The sequence below is a fragment of the Suricata suricatta genome, chromosome 6 (assembly GCF_006229205.1).
Source record: "Suricata suricatta isolate VVHF042 chromosome 6, meerkat_22Aug2017_6uvM2_HiC, whole genome shotgun sequence".
NCBI lineage: Eukaryota > Metazoa > Chordata > Mammalia > Carnivora > Herpestidae > Suricata > Suricata suricatta.
Genome location: NC_043705.1, coordinates 37,557,914 through 37,575,121, shown reverse-complemented (window position 1 = coordinate 37,575,121; position 17,208 = coordinate 37,557,914). Strand labels below are relative to the sequence as shown.

The 17,208-nt window shown below is 36.7% G+C and overlaps 1 protein-coding gene across 4 annotated transcripts in view; it reads left to right on the top strand.

Moving 5' to 3' along the window:
* DHX29 (DExH-box helicase 29) overlaps positions 1-17,208 on the top strand; it is a 54,190-nt gene that overhangs the window by 15,717 nt on the left and 21,265 nt on the right. For 2 of the 4 annotated variants that reach the window (XM_029942238.1, XM_029942239.1), the window contains 7 exons: positions 5,770-5,895; positions 8,981-9,107; positions 9,863-10,021; positions 11,739-11,904; positions 12,164-12,287; positions 13,543-14,151; positions 15,534-15,677. In XM_029942238.1, the coding sequence (XP_029798098.1) occupies positions 5,770-5,895; positions 8,981-9,107; positions 9,863-10,021; positions 11,739-11,904; positions 12,164-12,287; positions 13,543-14,151; positions 15,534-15,677 (1,455 nt within the window). Of the gene's footprint in view, positions 1-5,748; positions 5,896-8,980; positions 9,108-9,862; positions 10,022-11,738; positions 11,905-12,163; positions 12,288-13,542; positions 14,152-15,533; positions 15,678-17,208 lie in introns of those variants that run through there. The other 2 variants (XM_029942240.1, XM_029942241.1) reach the window with 2 other exon arrangements.

Below are 17,208 nucleotides of genomic sequence, written 5' to 3'. Positions count from 1 at the left end.
AGCTTTTTATCTGATATGCCATTTGCCACTATCTTTTCCCATTCTCTCAGTTCCCTATTAGTTTTTTTTTTTATTGTTCCCTTTGCAGTGCAGAAGGTTTTTATCTTGATGAGGTCCCAATGGTTTCTTTTTGCTTTTGATTCCCTTGCCTTTGGGGGTGTGTCCAGTAGGAAATTGCTGCGATTGAGGTCAAGGAGGCTATTTCCTACTTTCTCCTGTAGGGTTTTTATGGGTTCCTGTCTCACATTCAAGTCCTTCATCCATTTTGAGTTTATTTTTGTGAGTGGTGTAAGAAAGTGGTCTAGTTTCATTCTTCAACATGTTGCTGTCCAGCTCTCCCAACACCACCTGTTAAAGTGGCTGTCTTCTTTCCATTGGACACTCTTTCCTGTTTTGTCGAAAATTAATTGGCCATACACTTGTGAGTCCAGATCTGGGTTCTCTGTTCTATTCCATTAGTCCATGTGTCTGTTTTTGTGCCAATACAATACTGTCTTGATGATGACAACTTTGTAGTAGAGGCTAAAGTCTGGATTGTGATGCCTCCCATTTTGGTTTTCTTCTTCGATACTACTTTGGCTCTTCGGAGTCTTTTGTGGTTCTATACAAATTTTAAGATAGTTCTAGCTTTGAGAAGAATGCTGGGGCAGTTTTGATGGGGATTGCATGGAATGTGTAAATTGCTTTGGGTAATAATGACATTTTTACAATTTTTTAAAGTTTTTTAAATATTTTATTTATTTTTGAGAGAGAGCAGCATGAGCTGGGGAGGGTCATAGAGAGACAGACACATAGAATCTGAAGACAGACTCCAGGCTCTGAGCTAGCTGTTAGTGCAATTGTGAATGAGATCCATTTCTTGATTTCTCTTTCTGTTGCTTCATTTTTGGTGTATGAGAATGCAACCGATTTCTGTACATTGATTTTGTACCCTGCAACTTTACTGAATTAATGGGTCAGTTCAAAAGGCTTCTGGTGGAGTCGATCGGGTTTTCCATGTAGAGTATCATGTCATCTGTGAAAAGTAAAAGTTTGACTTCTTCATTGCTGATTCTGATGCCTTTTATTTCCTTTTGTTGTCTGATTGCTGATGGTAGGACTTCCAACAGTATGTTAAACAACAGGGCTGAGAGTGGACATCCCTGTTGTGTTCCTGATCTTACGGGGAAAGCTCTCAATTTTTCCTCATTGAGGATGATATTAGCTGTGGGCTTTTCATAAATGGCTTTTATGATGTTTAAGGAAGTTCCTTCTATCCCGACTTTCTTGAGGGTGTTTATTAAGAAACGATGTTGTATTTTGTCAAATGCTTTTTCTGCATCTATCAACAAGATCATATGGTTTTTATCTTTTCTTTTGTTAATGTGATGTATCACATTGATGGATTTGTGAATATTGAGCCAGCCCTGTAACCCAGGAATGAATCCCACTTGATCATGGGTAACTCTTTTTATATGCTGTTGAATTCAGTTTGCTAGTATCTTGTTGAGCGTTTTTGCATCTGTATTCATTAAGGATATTGGTCTGTAGTTCTCTTTTTTTGTTGGGTCTCTGTCTGGTTTAGGAATCAAAGTGATCTGTGCTTCGTAGAATGAGTCCGGAAGTCTTCCTCCCATTTCTATTTTTTGGAATAACTTGAGAAAGATGGGTGTTAACTCTGCTTTAAATGTCTGACCGAATTCCCCTGGGAATCCATCCAGCCCCAGGTTTTTATTCATTGGGAGATTTTTGATAATGGATTCGATTTCTTCACTGGTTATGGGTCTGTTCAGATTTTCTCTCTCTTTCTGTTTGGATTTTGGTAGTACATGTGTGTTTAGGAATTTGTCCATTTCTTCTAGGTTGATGGGTTTGTTGGCATATAATTTTTCACAGTAGTCTCTGATGGTTGCTTGTATTTCTGAGGGTTCAGTTGTAATAGATTCATTTTCATTCATGATTTTGTCTACTTGGGTCTTCTCTCTTTTCTTTCTGAGGAGCCTAACTAGAGGTGTATCAATTTTGTTTGTTTTTTCAGAAAACCAACTCTTGGTTTCATTGATCTATTCAATTGTTTTTGTGGATTCTATATTGTTTATTTCTGCCCTGATCTTTATTATTTCTCTTCTTCTGCTGGGTTTGGGGTGCTCTTGCTCCTCCCTTTCTAGTTTCCTTAGGTGCTCTGTTAGATTTTGAGTTTTCACTTTTTCTCGTTTGTTGAAATAGGCCTGGACTGCAATAAACTTTCCTCTTAGGACTGCCTTTGCTGCGTCCCAGAGAGTTTGGATTTTTGTATTTTCGTTTTCGTTTGTTTCCATATATTTTTTAATTTCCTCTTTAATTGCCTGATTTGCCTAATCATTGTTCGGTAGGGTAGTTTTTAACCTTCACATTTTTGGAGGTTTTCCAGACTTTTTCCTGTGGTTGATTTCAAGTTTCATAGCTTTGTGATCTGAAAGTGTGCATGGTATGATCTCAATTCGTTTGTATTTATGGCGGGCTGTTTTATGACCCAGTATGTGATCTATTTTGGAGAATGTGCCATGCGCACTCAAGAAGAAAGTGAATTCCCCAGCTTCAGGATACAGAGTTCTAAATATATTTGTTAATTCTTTCTGTTCCAGTGTGCCATTCAGGTCCATTGTTTCTTTAGTGATTTTTTTGTCTGGTTGACTTATCCATTGATGTAAGTGGAGTATTAAAGCCCCTTGCAATTAGCACATTCTTATCCATAAGATTGTTTCTGTCTGTGATTAATTGTTTTATGTATTTGGGCGCTCCTGAATTCGGCACATAGATGCTTATAATTGTTAGGTCTTCCTGACATAGAGATCCTTAATTATTATATAATGTTCTTCTTCATCTTTTGTTACTGCCTTTATTTTAAAGTCCAGCTTACCCGATATAAGTATGGCTACTCCGGCTTTCTTTTGGCATCCAGTCACATGGTAGATGTTTCTCCATCCCCTTACTTTCAATCTGAAGGTGTCTTTGGGTCTAAAGTGAGTCTCTTGTAGACAGCAAATAGATGGATTTTGGTTTTGATCCATTCTGCTACCCTAGTCGTTTGACTGGAGCATTCAGTCCATTTACATTCAGTGTTATTATTGAAAAATGTGGGTTTAAATTCATTGTGTTCTTTGTAGGGTTCATGTTTGTATTGATGTCTCTGGTGTCTTATATTCCTTGCTACCTTTCTCTCATAGAGTCCCTCTTAGGATTTCTTGTAGGGCTGGTTTGGTGGTGATGAATTCTCTCAACTTTTGTTTATTTGGGAACACCTTTATCTCTCCTTCTATTTTGAATGACAGACTCGCTGGATGAAGAATTCTTGGTTGCATATTTTTCCTGTTCATCACATTGAAGATTTCTTGCCATTCTTTATCTTTATATTTTGCCAGTTTCACTATGATATGTCATACTGAAGGTTGGTTCAGGTTACATCTTAGGGGAGTTCTGTATGCCTCTTGAATTTCAGTGTCTTTCTCTTTCCCCACATTGGAGAAATTTTTGTTTATAATTTGATCCAGAACCTCCTCAGGACCTTTTTCTCTTTCTTCCTCTTCAGGAACTCTTATGATACAGACATTGTTCCATTTGATTGTATCACTCAGGTCTCAAATTCTCCTTTCGTATTCCTGTATCAATTTCTCTCTTTTTCTCGGCTTTCTCTTGTGCTATAATTGTGCCTTCTAATTCACCTATTCTCTCTGCTTCTTCAATCCGTGCAGTGGCAGCCTCCATTTTATTATTCACCTCATTTATAGCCTTTTTTAACTTGTCACAGCTATTTTGAACGTTCCCAATCTTTGTATCAATATCTTCTCTGATGGCTTCTATGCTTTTTTCAATCCCAGCGATTAACATTATGATAGTCATTCTAAATTCTTGTTCAGTTATATTGCTTGTGTCTGTTTTGAGCAGTTCTGTAGCTGTGATTTCTTCCTGGAGTTTCTTTAGAGAAGAGTTCTTTCGTTTTGTCATTTTGGCTAGCTTTCTGTCTATTGTCAGTTTTAAAAGCTTGTTCTACACTGTGCACCTATTAGTATTTCTTTATTAAAGGAGGCTCTTTGACTGTCTAGGGTCTGTCGTTTCAGGAGATGTTCTTTTAATGGTGTTTCTCGGTTTCTCTTGTTATGTCTCTGATTAATTTATTTCCCTACTTAGCAATATTTGGGACTTCCCACTATGTGTGCTTTGGCTTGTTTCTTGAGGTAGCCCTGAAAAGGAAAACAGACAGACAAACACACAGGGAACACAAGCACACAAATGCACTGACAGAACAAGTAAACAGGCAAACCAAAAGGGGAAAGCGAAAAAGGAACAGGAAAGAAAAGAGAGGACCAGATAGGAAAAAAAGAAGACTGGGCGTGGGGGGGTACAGCAACAGCCAGAGACAAAGGATAGTCTGAGAGCATAAAACCTGCGGAGGGGGAGATAAGAATGAGATAAAGGAAAAAATATCTGGATGGTAAGAGTTGATCTAAGCACAGCAGTGCATAAATGTTGGTCTTTCCCAGACTCCTGGGAGAAAGGGAGAAAAGAAAGGAAAAGAGAAAAGAGAAAACAAGGCGGAAAATTAAAAAATAAAAATAATAAGAAAAGAAACAATTAAAAATAATAGAAATAATAAGCAAAAACAGCAACTCTCTGGTGTGTATGGGCGTATCTTGGTGTAGGTAGTTCCGGTCTCAGGGACTGCTCTCTGAGACCCCGCCTTAGTGGATGCCACAGGTGGGTCAAATTGTTTCAGGTTTCTATGTTCCGCCAGGTTTCTAAGTCCTTGCCCATGCACTTTGCTGCTGCCACCACAGTGAAAATCTCCATCAGGCGGGCAGCTTTCTGGCCGGGATTGGGTAGGGGGATTGTGGAGCCAGTTTTCCGCTGGCTCCACCTGAAGTCGGTGGGCTGCCGGGCCCAAGGGAGAACAAGCCCGCTGAGGGGGATGGATGTCTCTCCGTGCCCAGCGCCTCTCAGTCCGGGGAGAGGTCTCCCCTCTCCAGAGATTACGATTCAGTCTCTCCTTCTCTTCCCTGTGGCTCTGCACCACCCTGCAAGGCCATCCCATGCAGTGCCCTGCATGGTGCTGAGCTGCCTCTGGACACAAGGCACTTTCTGGGCGCTTTCTCTCCCAGCTCCACTTTGGGCCGGCATGCCCTCCCCCAGAGTCTCCAGTCCCAGTTCGCACTCACTGGGGCATCCATGAGGCTATTACCAATAAGGGATTGTGCGTGCACCTTCCTTCTTGGAGATCGGAAAGCTGTGGCTTTTAATTCTCAGTTTGATAATTGCGGGCTGGCGGAGGTAGTAGAGTTCCCTACTTTTCTTCCATCCAGGAGCTGTTTTTTTTAATAAACATTTTATTTATTTATTTTTTGAGAGAGCAGGGGAGGGGCAGAGAGCGAGGGAGACACAGAATGTAAAGTAAGCTCCAGGCTCTGAGCTCTCAGCACAGAGCCCGATGCAAGGCTCGAACCCACAAACAAGATCATGACCTGGGGTGAAGTTGGACACTCAACTGATTGAGCCACCCAGGCGCCTGGAATAGCACTAGTTTTTAATAGTACTCCTTATTGTTTTGCCTGTTTATATAGGGATAGCTTTTTTATTTTGGAAGTTTAAACTTGTCAATGTTGAGTTCATTTGTCCTTCACAGAACAGTATATGATTTTATGAGGTTTATGTGTTACTGTTTCTGAGTGGAAAAAAAAATAGGAAAAACAGGGACACTTGATGGTTTGACACCTTTTTCTAACTTTGGTTTTTCAGATATTTGTTTTTCCTTTCTAGCCAAAAAAGGAAGAAAAAAAATTGGAAGTAAATATGAAAGAATGGATTTTGCAGTATGCCGAACAGCAAAATGAAGAGGAAAAGAATGAGAATTCTAAAAGTTTAGAAGAGGAAAAATTTGACCCTGTGAGTTAGAAATTTAAATTAGGCTTTTAGCTGGCTATTCATAGGCAACATATTTAACTTTTCTGTGACTTACTTTTCTCCTTTGTAAATTAAAGAATTACCTACCTCTAGGAGTTGATGGAAAGATTCAACAAAATAAAACTTAAAAGTAACAAAATAAAAATGGCACAAAGTAACTGCTCAATAACTTACTTATATTCCTCCCATGTTTAAACAGATAGTCATCAAGTATGTTTAAATGACTATCATTTGTAAGGAGAATGCTAAATTCCTTAGATAATAAAAGAAAGGCACATTTCTTTACAGAAGAAATCCTTAGGCTGGTTGGAGAAAACCTAGATATAAGAATAACTAAAAATGTAAGATTAAATGAAAACAAGTTGTAGGAAAAAAGTGTTATAATACATGTCTGAAAAAAGTCTTTAGAATTTATAAAGTTTTCAAAGGACAAAGGACATTTCACAAAAATAGATACATGGATGACCAATAAACATGTAAAAATAATTTCAAAATCACTAGTTATGAGAGAAATGAAAATGGAAACGGTAGTGAGATCCTATTTTATATTCCCCAAAATGGCTACAATCAAAGAGATCAGTAATACCAAGTGCTGGGAGTGCATGGAGCTGCAGGAACACTCAGACATTGATTGTGGGAACGTAAAACAGTATATCCACTTTGGAAAATTGTTGGGCTCTTTCTTACGAAGTTAAACATACACTTAGCCATCTAACATAACAGTTTCTTTCTTTAGAGGTTTATTCAAGAAAACTGAAGATATATCCACAAAAAACCTGTACACAAACATTCATTGCAGCTTTATATTCATAATAGGCAAACACTGCAGCAACTCTCTAAAACATTATACTTGGGTGAAAGATGGGAGATACAGATGAGTACATGTGTAATTATTATATTTAACTCCAGAAAGTCATCCTTGCAAAATCAATCTGTAGTGACAAAAGGCAGATCAGTGGTTGCTTCAGTCCAAGGATAGGAAAAGGAGATTGACTGTAAGGCAGCATGAGGAAACTTTTGGGGATGATGGGAATGTTTTTTATCTTGATTAGGATGATTGTTACACAGATACATATTTTTTCAAACACATTCACCTGTATACCTAAATGGGTGCATTATAATATGTAAATCATACCTTAAAAAATTTTTTTTAATGTTTATTTTTGAGAGAAAGAGCTTGAGCAGGGGAGGAATAGAGAGAGAGGGAGACAGAGAATCTAACGCAGGCTCCAGGCTCTGAGCTGTCAGCACAGAGCCCGATGCGGGGTTTGAACCTACAAACTGTGAGATCATGACCTGAGCCAAAGTTGGATGTTTAACCGACTGAGTCACCCAGGTGCCCCAGATCCTACTTTAATAAAATTGGTTTAGAAAGAGAAAAGGGAAGTTGCTAAGCACCATGTGTAGTATGATGAACCCATTTGTGTAAAAAAGAAAATACATATATGTACATATATTTGCATTCTTATATGCACAGAAAAGATATGGAAAGATACACAAGAAGCTGTTATTAGTGATTAGGACTGGGGTGGTAGAATGAGAAGGACACTTCCTTTTTTATACTTTAATGTATCCTATACATTTTTTTAACCGTGTGCTTATATGAAACTAATATAAACAAAAAGAATTTAGGACACGGAGTCTCCATTAAGAGTTCACATTTGGTCAAGGCTGCAACGAAGAAAGGTAGAACTTGAAGGGTGCAAAGAGTGTACATGGGCAGTAAAAGGAAGATGGTTCATATGGGTGAAATAGTGTAAACAGGGTAGAGAAGTGGATTGTGCAAAGAGCAAAGAGTCTTTGGGTATTAAACAAATGAGTATATACAAAGGATAAAATATAGATGAATACTGGCAGGTAGGGGTAAACAGGTGAGTTTAGCTGAGACCAGAAGATTTTGATCCCTAACAAATGAATTTGACTTCTTCTCTTGTGAAGAGCCCCTAGAAGCTGGGGGAGGTGAATTACAAGAAGAATTTGATATTTTGGGTCAAAATTACAGTGCTTAGGTAAGGCGGTGTGGAATATTTCGTAGTGTTCAAGATGGTTTGGAAAGGAGAGGGAAGCCATTTGGCAGCTATTGCACTTCCTCAGGTATGAAATAATAAGGCTCGAATTGGAATTGGAATTTAAAGCAAGAATCAATAGAAAATGATGGTTTACTGAATATAAAAGTTAATGAGCCAAAGACAAGAGATTTGCACATGGAGGGATAGTCGAATCAATGGCAGAGATAGGAATGGTGGTGAATGTGTGTGATTTGGGTGAACAAGAGATACAGACAGCTAACACTTCTGTTTACACTGTTTACATTCTACACAAAGTGGTCCCAGAATTCAGCTGGATGTGCTGCCTTAGTTCATCTCTTTTCCCTTCATCTTAACAATTGTGTTTCATAGGAGCATTATACATGCCCTTAGTTTCACTCCGTGCATTGATGCTTCTCACCTGTCCCTTACTAATCTAAAGGGAAAACCCAGAAATTTGAGTTTAATTTTAAAATGTGTCTAATGTTTGCTCAGCAGAGCTAAGTCCTTAAGTTTTATAATACCCACTTTCACCAGAGCCTTTTTTTTAATGTCCCTATTGTCTATGCAAAAGAGATTATGGAAAGGTAACTTTCAGATGAATATTACATTATTGCCGACACAATCCTTTAAATATGTAAATTATAAAATGTATAAAAACAAAATATTTTCTTTTTATAGAAATGAGCTTACTTACTTTTTACTCTTTAGTTTTTAAATTTTATATAATATGTCCAGGAAATTTTCCATGTGGATCACCCTCATTCTTTTGCTACCTCATTTTTTTTCCTAATGACTGACAGATTTTCTCTAGATGAGTACCTTTGATTTGCATTTTTTCCTATTCTATCAGTACTGCAGTATTTATATGTACCTACAAATCTGCACCTATGTATTATTTCTCTGTGAAATTTTTCTAAAAGTAGATTTGCTGGATCAAAGAATAAGATTAAAAGCTCATAGGTTTTTCTATAATATGTTAACAATTGATTTAACTGATTTTTTTTTTAATTTCTGTATCATTATCTTATTTGGAACAGAATGAAAGGTACTTGCACCTTGCAGCAAAACTTCTGGATGCGAAGGAGCAGGCAGCTACCTTTAAACTAGAAAAAAACAAGCAAGGCCAAAAAGAAGCTCAAGAAAAAATAAGGAAATTTCAAAGAGGTAAACAAACACTTAAAACTTCTGAGGTATATAAATGTCTGTCTTTCTGGCCTTCCTAGCATGGAGGTTGCCTCTTTTTAATTTGTCTACTCTTTCCAACAGTTTATACCTGGGATTGGCAGGCTTTCTGTAACAAACCAAATCCTAAATATTGTAAGCTGTGTGGGCCATATGGATGCTCTCCCAACTACTGAACTCTACTGTCACAACACAGAAGCAACCGTTGAGAGTACATAAGTGAATGGCTATGTTCTCATAAAACTTTATGGATACTGAAATAGGAATTTCATATAATTTTCACATGTCACCAAATATTTATCTTTTTCAGTCAGTTAAAAATATAAAAGTCATTCTTAGCTCATAGGCTATTCAGAAACAGGCCGCAGAGCTGGATGTGACCCACGGGTCATAGTTTGTCAGCCTCTGAAGTATACCATTAAATACCATCCTCATTCAAAAAGGAGAGGCAGATACAATTCCATGAGAATTTATGTCTTATGAGTATGTTCTTCCAGACCTTCTACATCTTTTAAGTAACTTATTTAAAACATTTTAGTATATGATGTGAAAACAAATTGCCTGTGACTTCTAGCACAAATTCCAATAGGAAGTATTGAATAACTGGCTGCAAGGAAAAAGAAGGAATGCTGTTTTGGTTTTTTGTTGTTGTTTTGCTGTTGTATTTTAAACCATCTTTGCAAAATAAAGAGACATAAAAGACAAATATAACAAACCATGATTTTTTTTCTTGGTAGAAATGGAAACTTTAGAAGACCATCCAGTATTCAATCCAGCCATAAAGATTTCACATCAACAGAATGAGAGGAAAAAGCCTCCTGTAGCCACAGAAGAGGAAAGGGTTTTGAACTTTAACTTATTTGAAAAATCTGTAGCTGCTACTGAAGAAGAGAAAGGTAAAAAAAAAAAAAAAGGGAAAGGGTTTCGAGGTGAAAGTAATAAAATGTCAGTGAAAATACAATTGAGAAATGATGTTACTTTGAATTCTAGCAAACTACATAAGTTGGCAGCAAAGTTATACTTCCATGTGCTGTCTTGGAAAATAATTATAACTTTTATAGCATTTTGTAATTATACATATCTTGTTTCAGCCTCATCTCTTTCCAGTCCATCCTCTAAATTCCTGCCAGAATTATCTTTTCCGTAACGTATATCTAAATGTGGTTTCCCTTTTAATAACCCTTATTCAGTAATAAGCCCAAATCCTTTATCATGGCATTGAAGAGCCTTTGCATTCTACTGCAATCTGCCTTCCCACTTTATTCTTCCAGCTAAGTACTATAGCCACAGCATTCTCTAGAATATGTGTTATTTAATGACCTCATGATTTTTCTCATTCTTTTTTCCCCTACCTGGCCAATCTTTCCCTCACTTCAAGGCTTAACTCACACAGCCTTCACTAAGCCTGCTGTGAATCCTGCCATGCCACTGGATGTATGTAATGGTGCACTTATTTGTGCTATGTAAATTATTGATATAGCTTGTGTAATATTTCTCTATGCTACAGTCAAGTCCTACACTAAATTGTCAGTACTTTTAATTATACATTTGTTGATAAATATTTATTAATTTTTATTGCTTACAATGTCATTTGCTGTGTGTATGGTAATTAAAATAATCTAGTCAGTGCTGTCTTCACTGTGTGGTGTAGTAGGGGAGGTTAGCTTTAAATATACACACATATTTAATTAAAGATTGTGATGTGTGCTATCAGAGCAAAAAAACTGGTGTTTAATATTAGGGATAGCAAGCAGGCTGATGATTTGCTCTGAGATCTGATAAATGGTTAGGTGTCAGCCCAGTGACACCTTGGTGGGAAGAGCCTTCTAAGGAGGGAGACACTACATTGGAAGTCTAAGCCAGAAAAGATCTAAAGCAGACTGTTCAACAGAACACTCTATGATAAGAGTGTTATATATCTGGGCTGTCCAGTGTGATAGCTACTAGCCAAATATGAGTAATGGGCACTTGAAATGTAATTAATGTAACTGAGAAACTGAAAGTTTAATTATAATTAGTTTAGATTTTTTCACATGTGGCTAGTGCCTCTGTACTGGGGCAAGCAGGCTCAGAGCATTTGAGGAAGTGACTGACTGCCTGTGTAGCTACATGAGTGAACATGATAGGGAGAGAGGGACCATAGAAGGCTTTGAGGCAGTGGTGAAGAATTTGGACTTGATTTTATGCATAATATGAAGCCAGTGAAGGTGGCGGTGGCGACAGCAGCTGTTAAGCAGAGGATTTTTTTTTTCAAAAAATATCTGATACATATTTTTTCAAAAGATTACCCTTCCTGTGTGGTAGCCTCCCAAACACTAATTCAAAGTACTCTAAACAATTCTTCACATGGATAGTATCATAGATACTTTACCAGAATGGCTGAGTTACTCAGGATACTTTTTTTTAAAGATTCAGATTTTTGGTGGTTTTATCCATTAAGAGGATTTCTTTACACCACTTATAGAAGAGCAGACTTTCCTTTTTTTTTTTTCTTTTTTTACCTATTCTCTTCTAAGAGTCTTCCCAAAATTGGGAGGACTTTGATCACTCAAAAGAGATTATACATTACTGCATGACAATTTTTAAAGAACCAATGTTTGTCTATCATTTTAGAGAAAAAGAAGGAACCTCATGATGTAAGAAATTTTGACTATACAGCTCGAAGCTGGACTGGAAAATCTCCCAAACAATTTCTGATCGATTGGGTCAGGAAGAATCTTCCCAAGAGTCCAAATCCTTCCTTTGAAAAAGTTCCAGTAGGTAGATACTGGAAATGTAGGTATGTTTTTCTGGTTAATTGAATGAACTTTTAGAAAAATCTAAGATGAAAAATCTGTTTCTTACATATTAAGTAGGTATTTAAGAAGCTCTCTCATTCTACATCTTAGGTTGATAGTGCTGATATATTACCTAGTACAGTGTCTTCATTAGAAACACTTAATTTAAATAATTAATGTAAACCTAAGTTCAGTGTTAATGTAATTCTGACTTGTTTTACTCCATTAATTTTATTTTACAAATCTTTGGCTTCCTTGTAGGGTAAGAGTAATCAAGTCTGAAGACGATGTACTAGTAGTATGCCCCACAATCTTAACAGAAGATGGCATGCAAGCTCAGCACCTGGGAGCCACTCTAGCTCTGTATCGTTTAGTGAAAGGGCAGGTGAGACTTTTTAAACTGAGGTGCTTCAAAAATCATTTGTGGAGTAATTGGTGTGCTGTACTTCGCCAACACAAAACTATGGGCATATGAAATTTAGTATTTAATGATGGCCTTTGGTGCCAGTTTTTACTTAGTACTTCTTCAGGTTAATTCTCATTTAATGCTCATTTATAATTTGGCTTCCTCTTGCCCCTACATATAGCTTGGTCTTTCTGTCCTTAGAACAGAGGTTCTGAACCATTTCATTGGTCTGGTTTTTTTTAGGCTGTGCTATTTAACAGATTAAAAATAGTTGTTCTAGGTTGGTTGAAGTAAGGAGAATTTTAAACAGTTTAATGCTTAATTAAATGTTATAGAGTCTCTCTTTAATGTTACATTTTTTCTCACCTTTGAAAAGTTATAGAACTTGGTTCCGGTTTTCAATTTTAGGTTATATGAACTATAAGCCTTCAGGTTAAAGAAACATTGAAGTACTACTAAAGGAAGCTGTTTTTTCTTAGATTGTTGGATTATCAACATTTCTTTTTTGCAATAAACATACGTTCTTCATGGGATATTAGAATCACTGGAAATTTTAGGCCCTGATGAAGTAGAACTCCAAACGATTGTTCTTTTCCAGTTTCTGGCAGTAAAAATTTATAATGTCTTTATATTACCTATTTTGCAAAATGGGATCGTAAGCTAAACTTAATTGATAGAAATAACTCTCAGTGTTAGAGAATTATGGGCTCTCTTATAGTACAGAATTAAGGTTACTTAGATTCACTCCAGTATAGTTCATTTTAAATACTTTCACCTGTAATATTATTTACCTGCCAGCATCTCAGATGGAGTTTTCTTAAGACATGCTTTATGGATCACCTACATATTTACATAGCACCACCGCAGGAACAAATAATAAAAATGTATTTTTATTGATAGCTTGTTCCAGGAATGAGCACTTTTCATGTATTAAAAGTTGACTTCAGGGTCTGTCTATAACGGTGATAGAATCCCCATTTTACCAATGTAGAAACTGACACACAGGTTATTTGCCCAAGGTCACACAGCTGGTAAGTATAGAAGACTAAATATGATATGCTATTTATAAATTTGCATCATATACACATGCATCTTCTATTAAAATAACTTACTATTTTAAGGGACAAATTACATTTTAAGAGGAAAATAGCTATCCTTCTAAGTTCTAGCCTATTGAATTTTGATATTAAGTAATTAGCGAAAATAACATACTGGGGGTTTTTTTCCTTTATAGTCAGTGCACCAGTTACTTCCTCCCACTTACCGAGATGTATGGCTGGAGTGGAGTGATGCAGAAAAGAAAAAGGAAGAATTAAATAAAATGGAAACCAATAAGCCACGTGATCTTTTTATTGCCAAACTTCTGAACAAATTGAAGCAGCAGCAGCAACAGCAGCAACAGCATTCTGAAAATAAGAGAGAAAACTCTGAAGATCCAGAGGAATCTTGGGAAAATTTGGTTTCTGATGAGGATTTTTCTGCATTGTCCTTGGAATCAGAAAAGGCAGAAGATTTGGAACCTGTCAGAACCCTCTTTAGGAAGTTGCAAAGCACACCCAAGTACCAGAGACTTCTAAAGGAAAGGCAACAGTTACCTGTGTTCAAGCATAGGAATTCAATCGTTGAAACTCTTAAAAGGCACCGGGTCGTGGTTGTGGCCGGTGAAACGGGGAGCGGCAAAAGTACTCAAGTACCACATTTTCTCTTGGAAGATTTGCTTCTAAATGAGTGGGGAGCCAGTAAGTGTAACATTGTCTGCACCCAGCCCCGAAGAATCTCAGCAGTGAGTTTAGCCACAAGAGTATGTGATGAGTTGGGTTGTGAAAATGGACCTGGAGGAAGGGTAAGATGTCATTCAACGCTGTCTCCGTGACTGGTGACGTTACTCACCTTTGCTCTTGGGATCCAAATGAAACCTACACAGTATATGAGTTTTGACAGTTACTGGTCGTTCAGTAGCATATCTCAGGCATTTTTCATGTGTTCTTTGACAGATGTTGTATTGTGCCACTGTCCTTTTCTTAAAATTCTCATATCAAGGAAAAAATATGTTGACTTTAATAATTGAATATTCAGATGTTACATACTACATGAACATTCATAGAATATAGATAGAGATTTGAATGTAATATCATAAATCTTAAGTTTTAGCAAAATCTTTTCTGTGGAATGTATTCCTGAATAATTTTCACTAATTCTTAAAAGCAGAAAGAAAAAAAAACATGTAAAAGAAAAATCTAAATGGTTTTTAAGCCCTTTATCTTAAAGTGGAAAAAGTACTTATGTATCTCATGTCATGCAGTTTGCCCTGCCATTATACCCAAAACTGGCTAAACCTTAACCGGAATGACTGCAAAATATAGAAATTAATAAAATTGATTAGAACCAAATATAATGATTCCACGTTGCTATAATTACACTTAGCTTAATTACACTTTGAATTGTTCTTTCTAGAGATGGTATTTAACATTTTTGCCTCTCTCTTTAAGATAGGTAACCCTTCACTAAAAATTTTTATGAAACTGGTCGGGATTTCTCTCATGGAATGTTAAGAGGAAAAAAGACACAATTTCTTTCTTACAAGGAACTTCTGTAAGGAGGATGATAGACATGTACACACATGGCAAATAAAGGAATGACTGTAGAGGGGTGCCTGGCTGGCTCCCCTGGTAGAGCTTATGACCCTTGATCTCAGGGTTTTTAGTTCAAACCCCGCATTGAGCGTAGACATTACATACATACATAATTTTCTTTTTTTTAAATAACTGAAGTAGTAAGAAAAACTGTGATGGGAATAGAGGTGACCTCAAGATTCCCATGAGGCACCACTGGTATGAGACCAACTTCTAACACTGGAAGCTTTTATGAAATCTTGACAGAAAAGTAAACCAAATTGTAGGAACTGCTCTAAATTTTTGTTCCTGAGTACCTCATATTTTGTTTCGAGATAATTAGAATAATCTTTGATGGTATCCCAAAGTGGGTGAACAGTTTTTGTCTCAACACTTTGAAAAGATAAAAGGTTTTTCTTGTTTAAAGTTAGCAAAACAAATTTTATAGTTTTATACAATTGAAGATACTAGGAAAACAATTTTAATTTCACTAAATGGATTTCCTTAAACTGCCCTACCTAGTGGCAGGATCAGCACCTTTGCTTCATTTCTTAGAGCTTGTTTCCCAGATCACTTATGAGAATCTTATCTCAGCCTTGTGTTCTCCCTTCAGAATTCTTTGTGTGGATATCAGATCCGGATGGAATCTCGAGCTAGTGAATCTACAAGGTTACTCTATTGTACAACGGGAGTTTTGCTAAGGAAACTTCAGGAAGATGGTCTCTTAACCAATGTGTCTCATGTTATTGTAGATGAGGTGAGTATATTCTGTAATTGTGTTCAGATACATTCTAAACATGTTAAAAGGATGCTGTTTCTAATACTTGCCTAATATTTTCTGTATGCTTATTAAATACCAGTTTATATATAATAATTTAATTTTCCCTAACAAATATGTTTCATGCTAATTGTTTTAATACCATATGACACTTGCTATATGCTAGATGGTTCTGACTATACATATATAAATTCATTTAACTTTTCCTGAAATCCAGTGAAGTAGACACTATTGTCTCTCTGACAGTTGATCAAATTGAGCACAGTGAAGTTAAAATACCATGTGTAAGTTCACATACCCAGTAAGTTCTGCAACTGGGGGGTTCAAACTGAGGCCGTCTGGATGCAGTCTGTGCTGTGTATACTGACTCTTAACTACATTTAGTTGTTAAAGGATTTCCTTAATTCATATTTAAAAAAACAAGAAGTCTTAATCATTTTCTCTATAGATCTGTCCTTCCTTAAATCAAAAAAAATTTTTAAATGTTTATTTTTGAGAGAGAGGAGCAGAGAGAAAGCGAGACAATTTCAAGCAGGCCCCATGTTGTCAGCACAGAGCCCCATACAGGGCTCCAACTTACCAAATGGTGAGATTATGACCTGAGCAGAAATCAAGAGTTGGATATCCTTGAATCAAATTTGAATGCACACTTAAACTGAACATTTAAATTTGAGGGACAGATAGAAGGAGAAGGAGACTGCCTATCAGGCTCCATGCTGTCAGCAGCAAAGCCCAACATGGCTGGATCCCATGAAGTGTGAAACCACAGCCTGAGCTGAGATGAAGAGTCAGATGCTTAACTGAATGAGCTACCCATGCACTCCTCCCATTAGAATTATTTTGAATGGCGCAGTAGCCTAGTGCATGTAAACTGATTTGATTGTACATAATTTTGTCAAGAAGAAATAAGACATATAGCCTTTCTATTGTACAAGAAATATTTAAAAATTTTTCCTGATGTGAACTTTTTATAAATGTCTATTAATTCACTAAATTCAGAAGGCAGTAGTAAAAGTTCATCCATTCATTGGTTTTTAATTAATAAACTACATACAGATTGTTGGGTCATTTTCCTTCTTTTGCTTAGAAAATACTACAAATAGGGGCACCTGGATAGCTCAGTCATTTAAATGTCCAACTTTGTCTCAGGTCATGATCTTGTGGTGCATGAGTTTGAGTCTCACTCTGCACAACAGTGTGGAGCATACAGTCTTTATTTTAAAATCTAGATTGATAGAAGTATGGCTACTCGAGTTTTCTTTTGACATCCATTAGGATGATAGTTCATCCCCTTACTTTCAGTCTGCAGGTGTCTTTAGGTTTAAAATGAGTCTCCTAGGCAGCATATTGATGGACCTTGTTTTCTTATTCATTCTGATACCTTTTGTCTTTTGATTGGAGCATTTAGTCCATTTACATTGAGAGTGATTATTGAAAGATCAATTTAGTGCCATTATGTTGCCTGTAGAGCTGTTGTTGCTGATGATGTTTTCTGGTCCTTTCTCGTCTT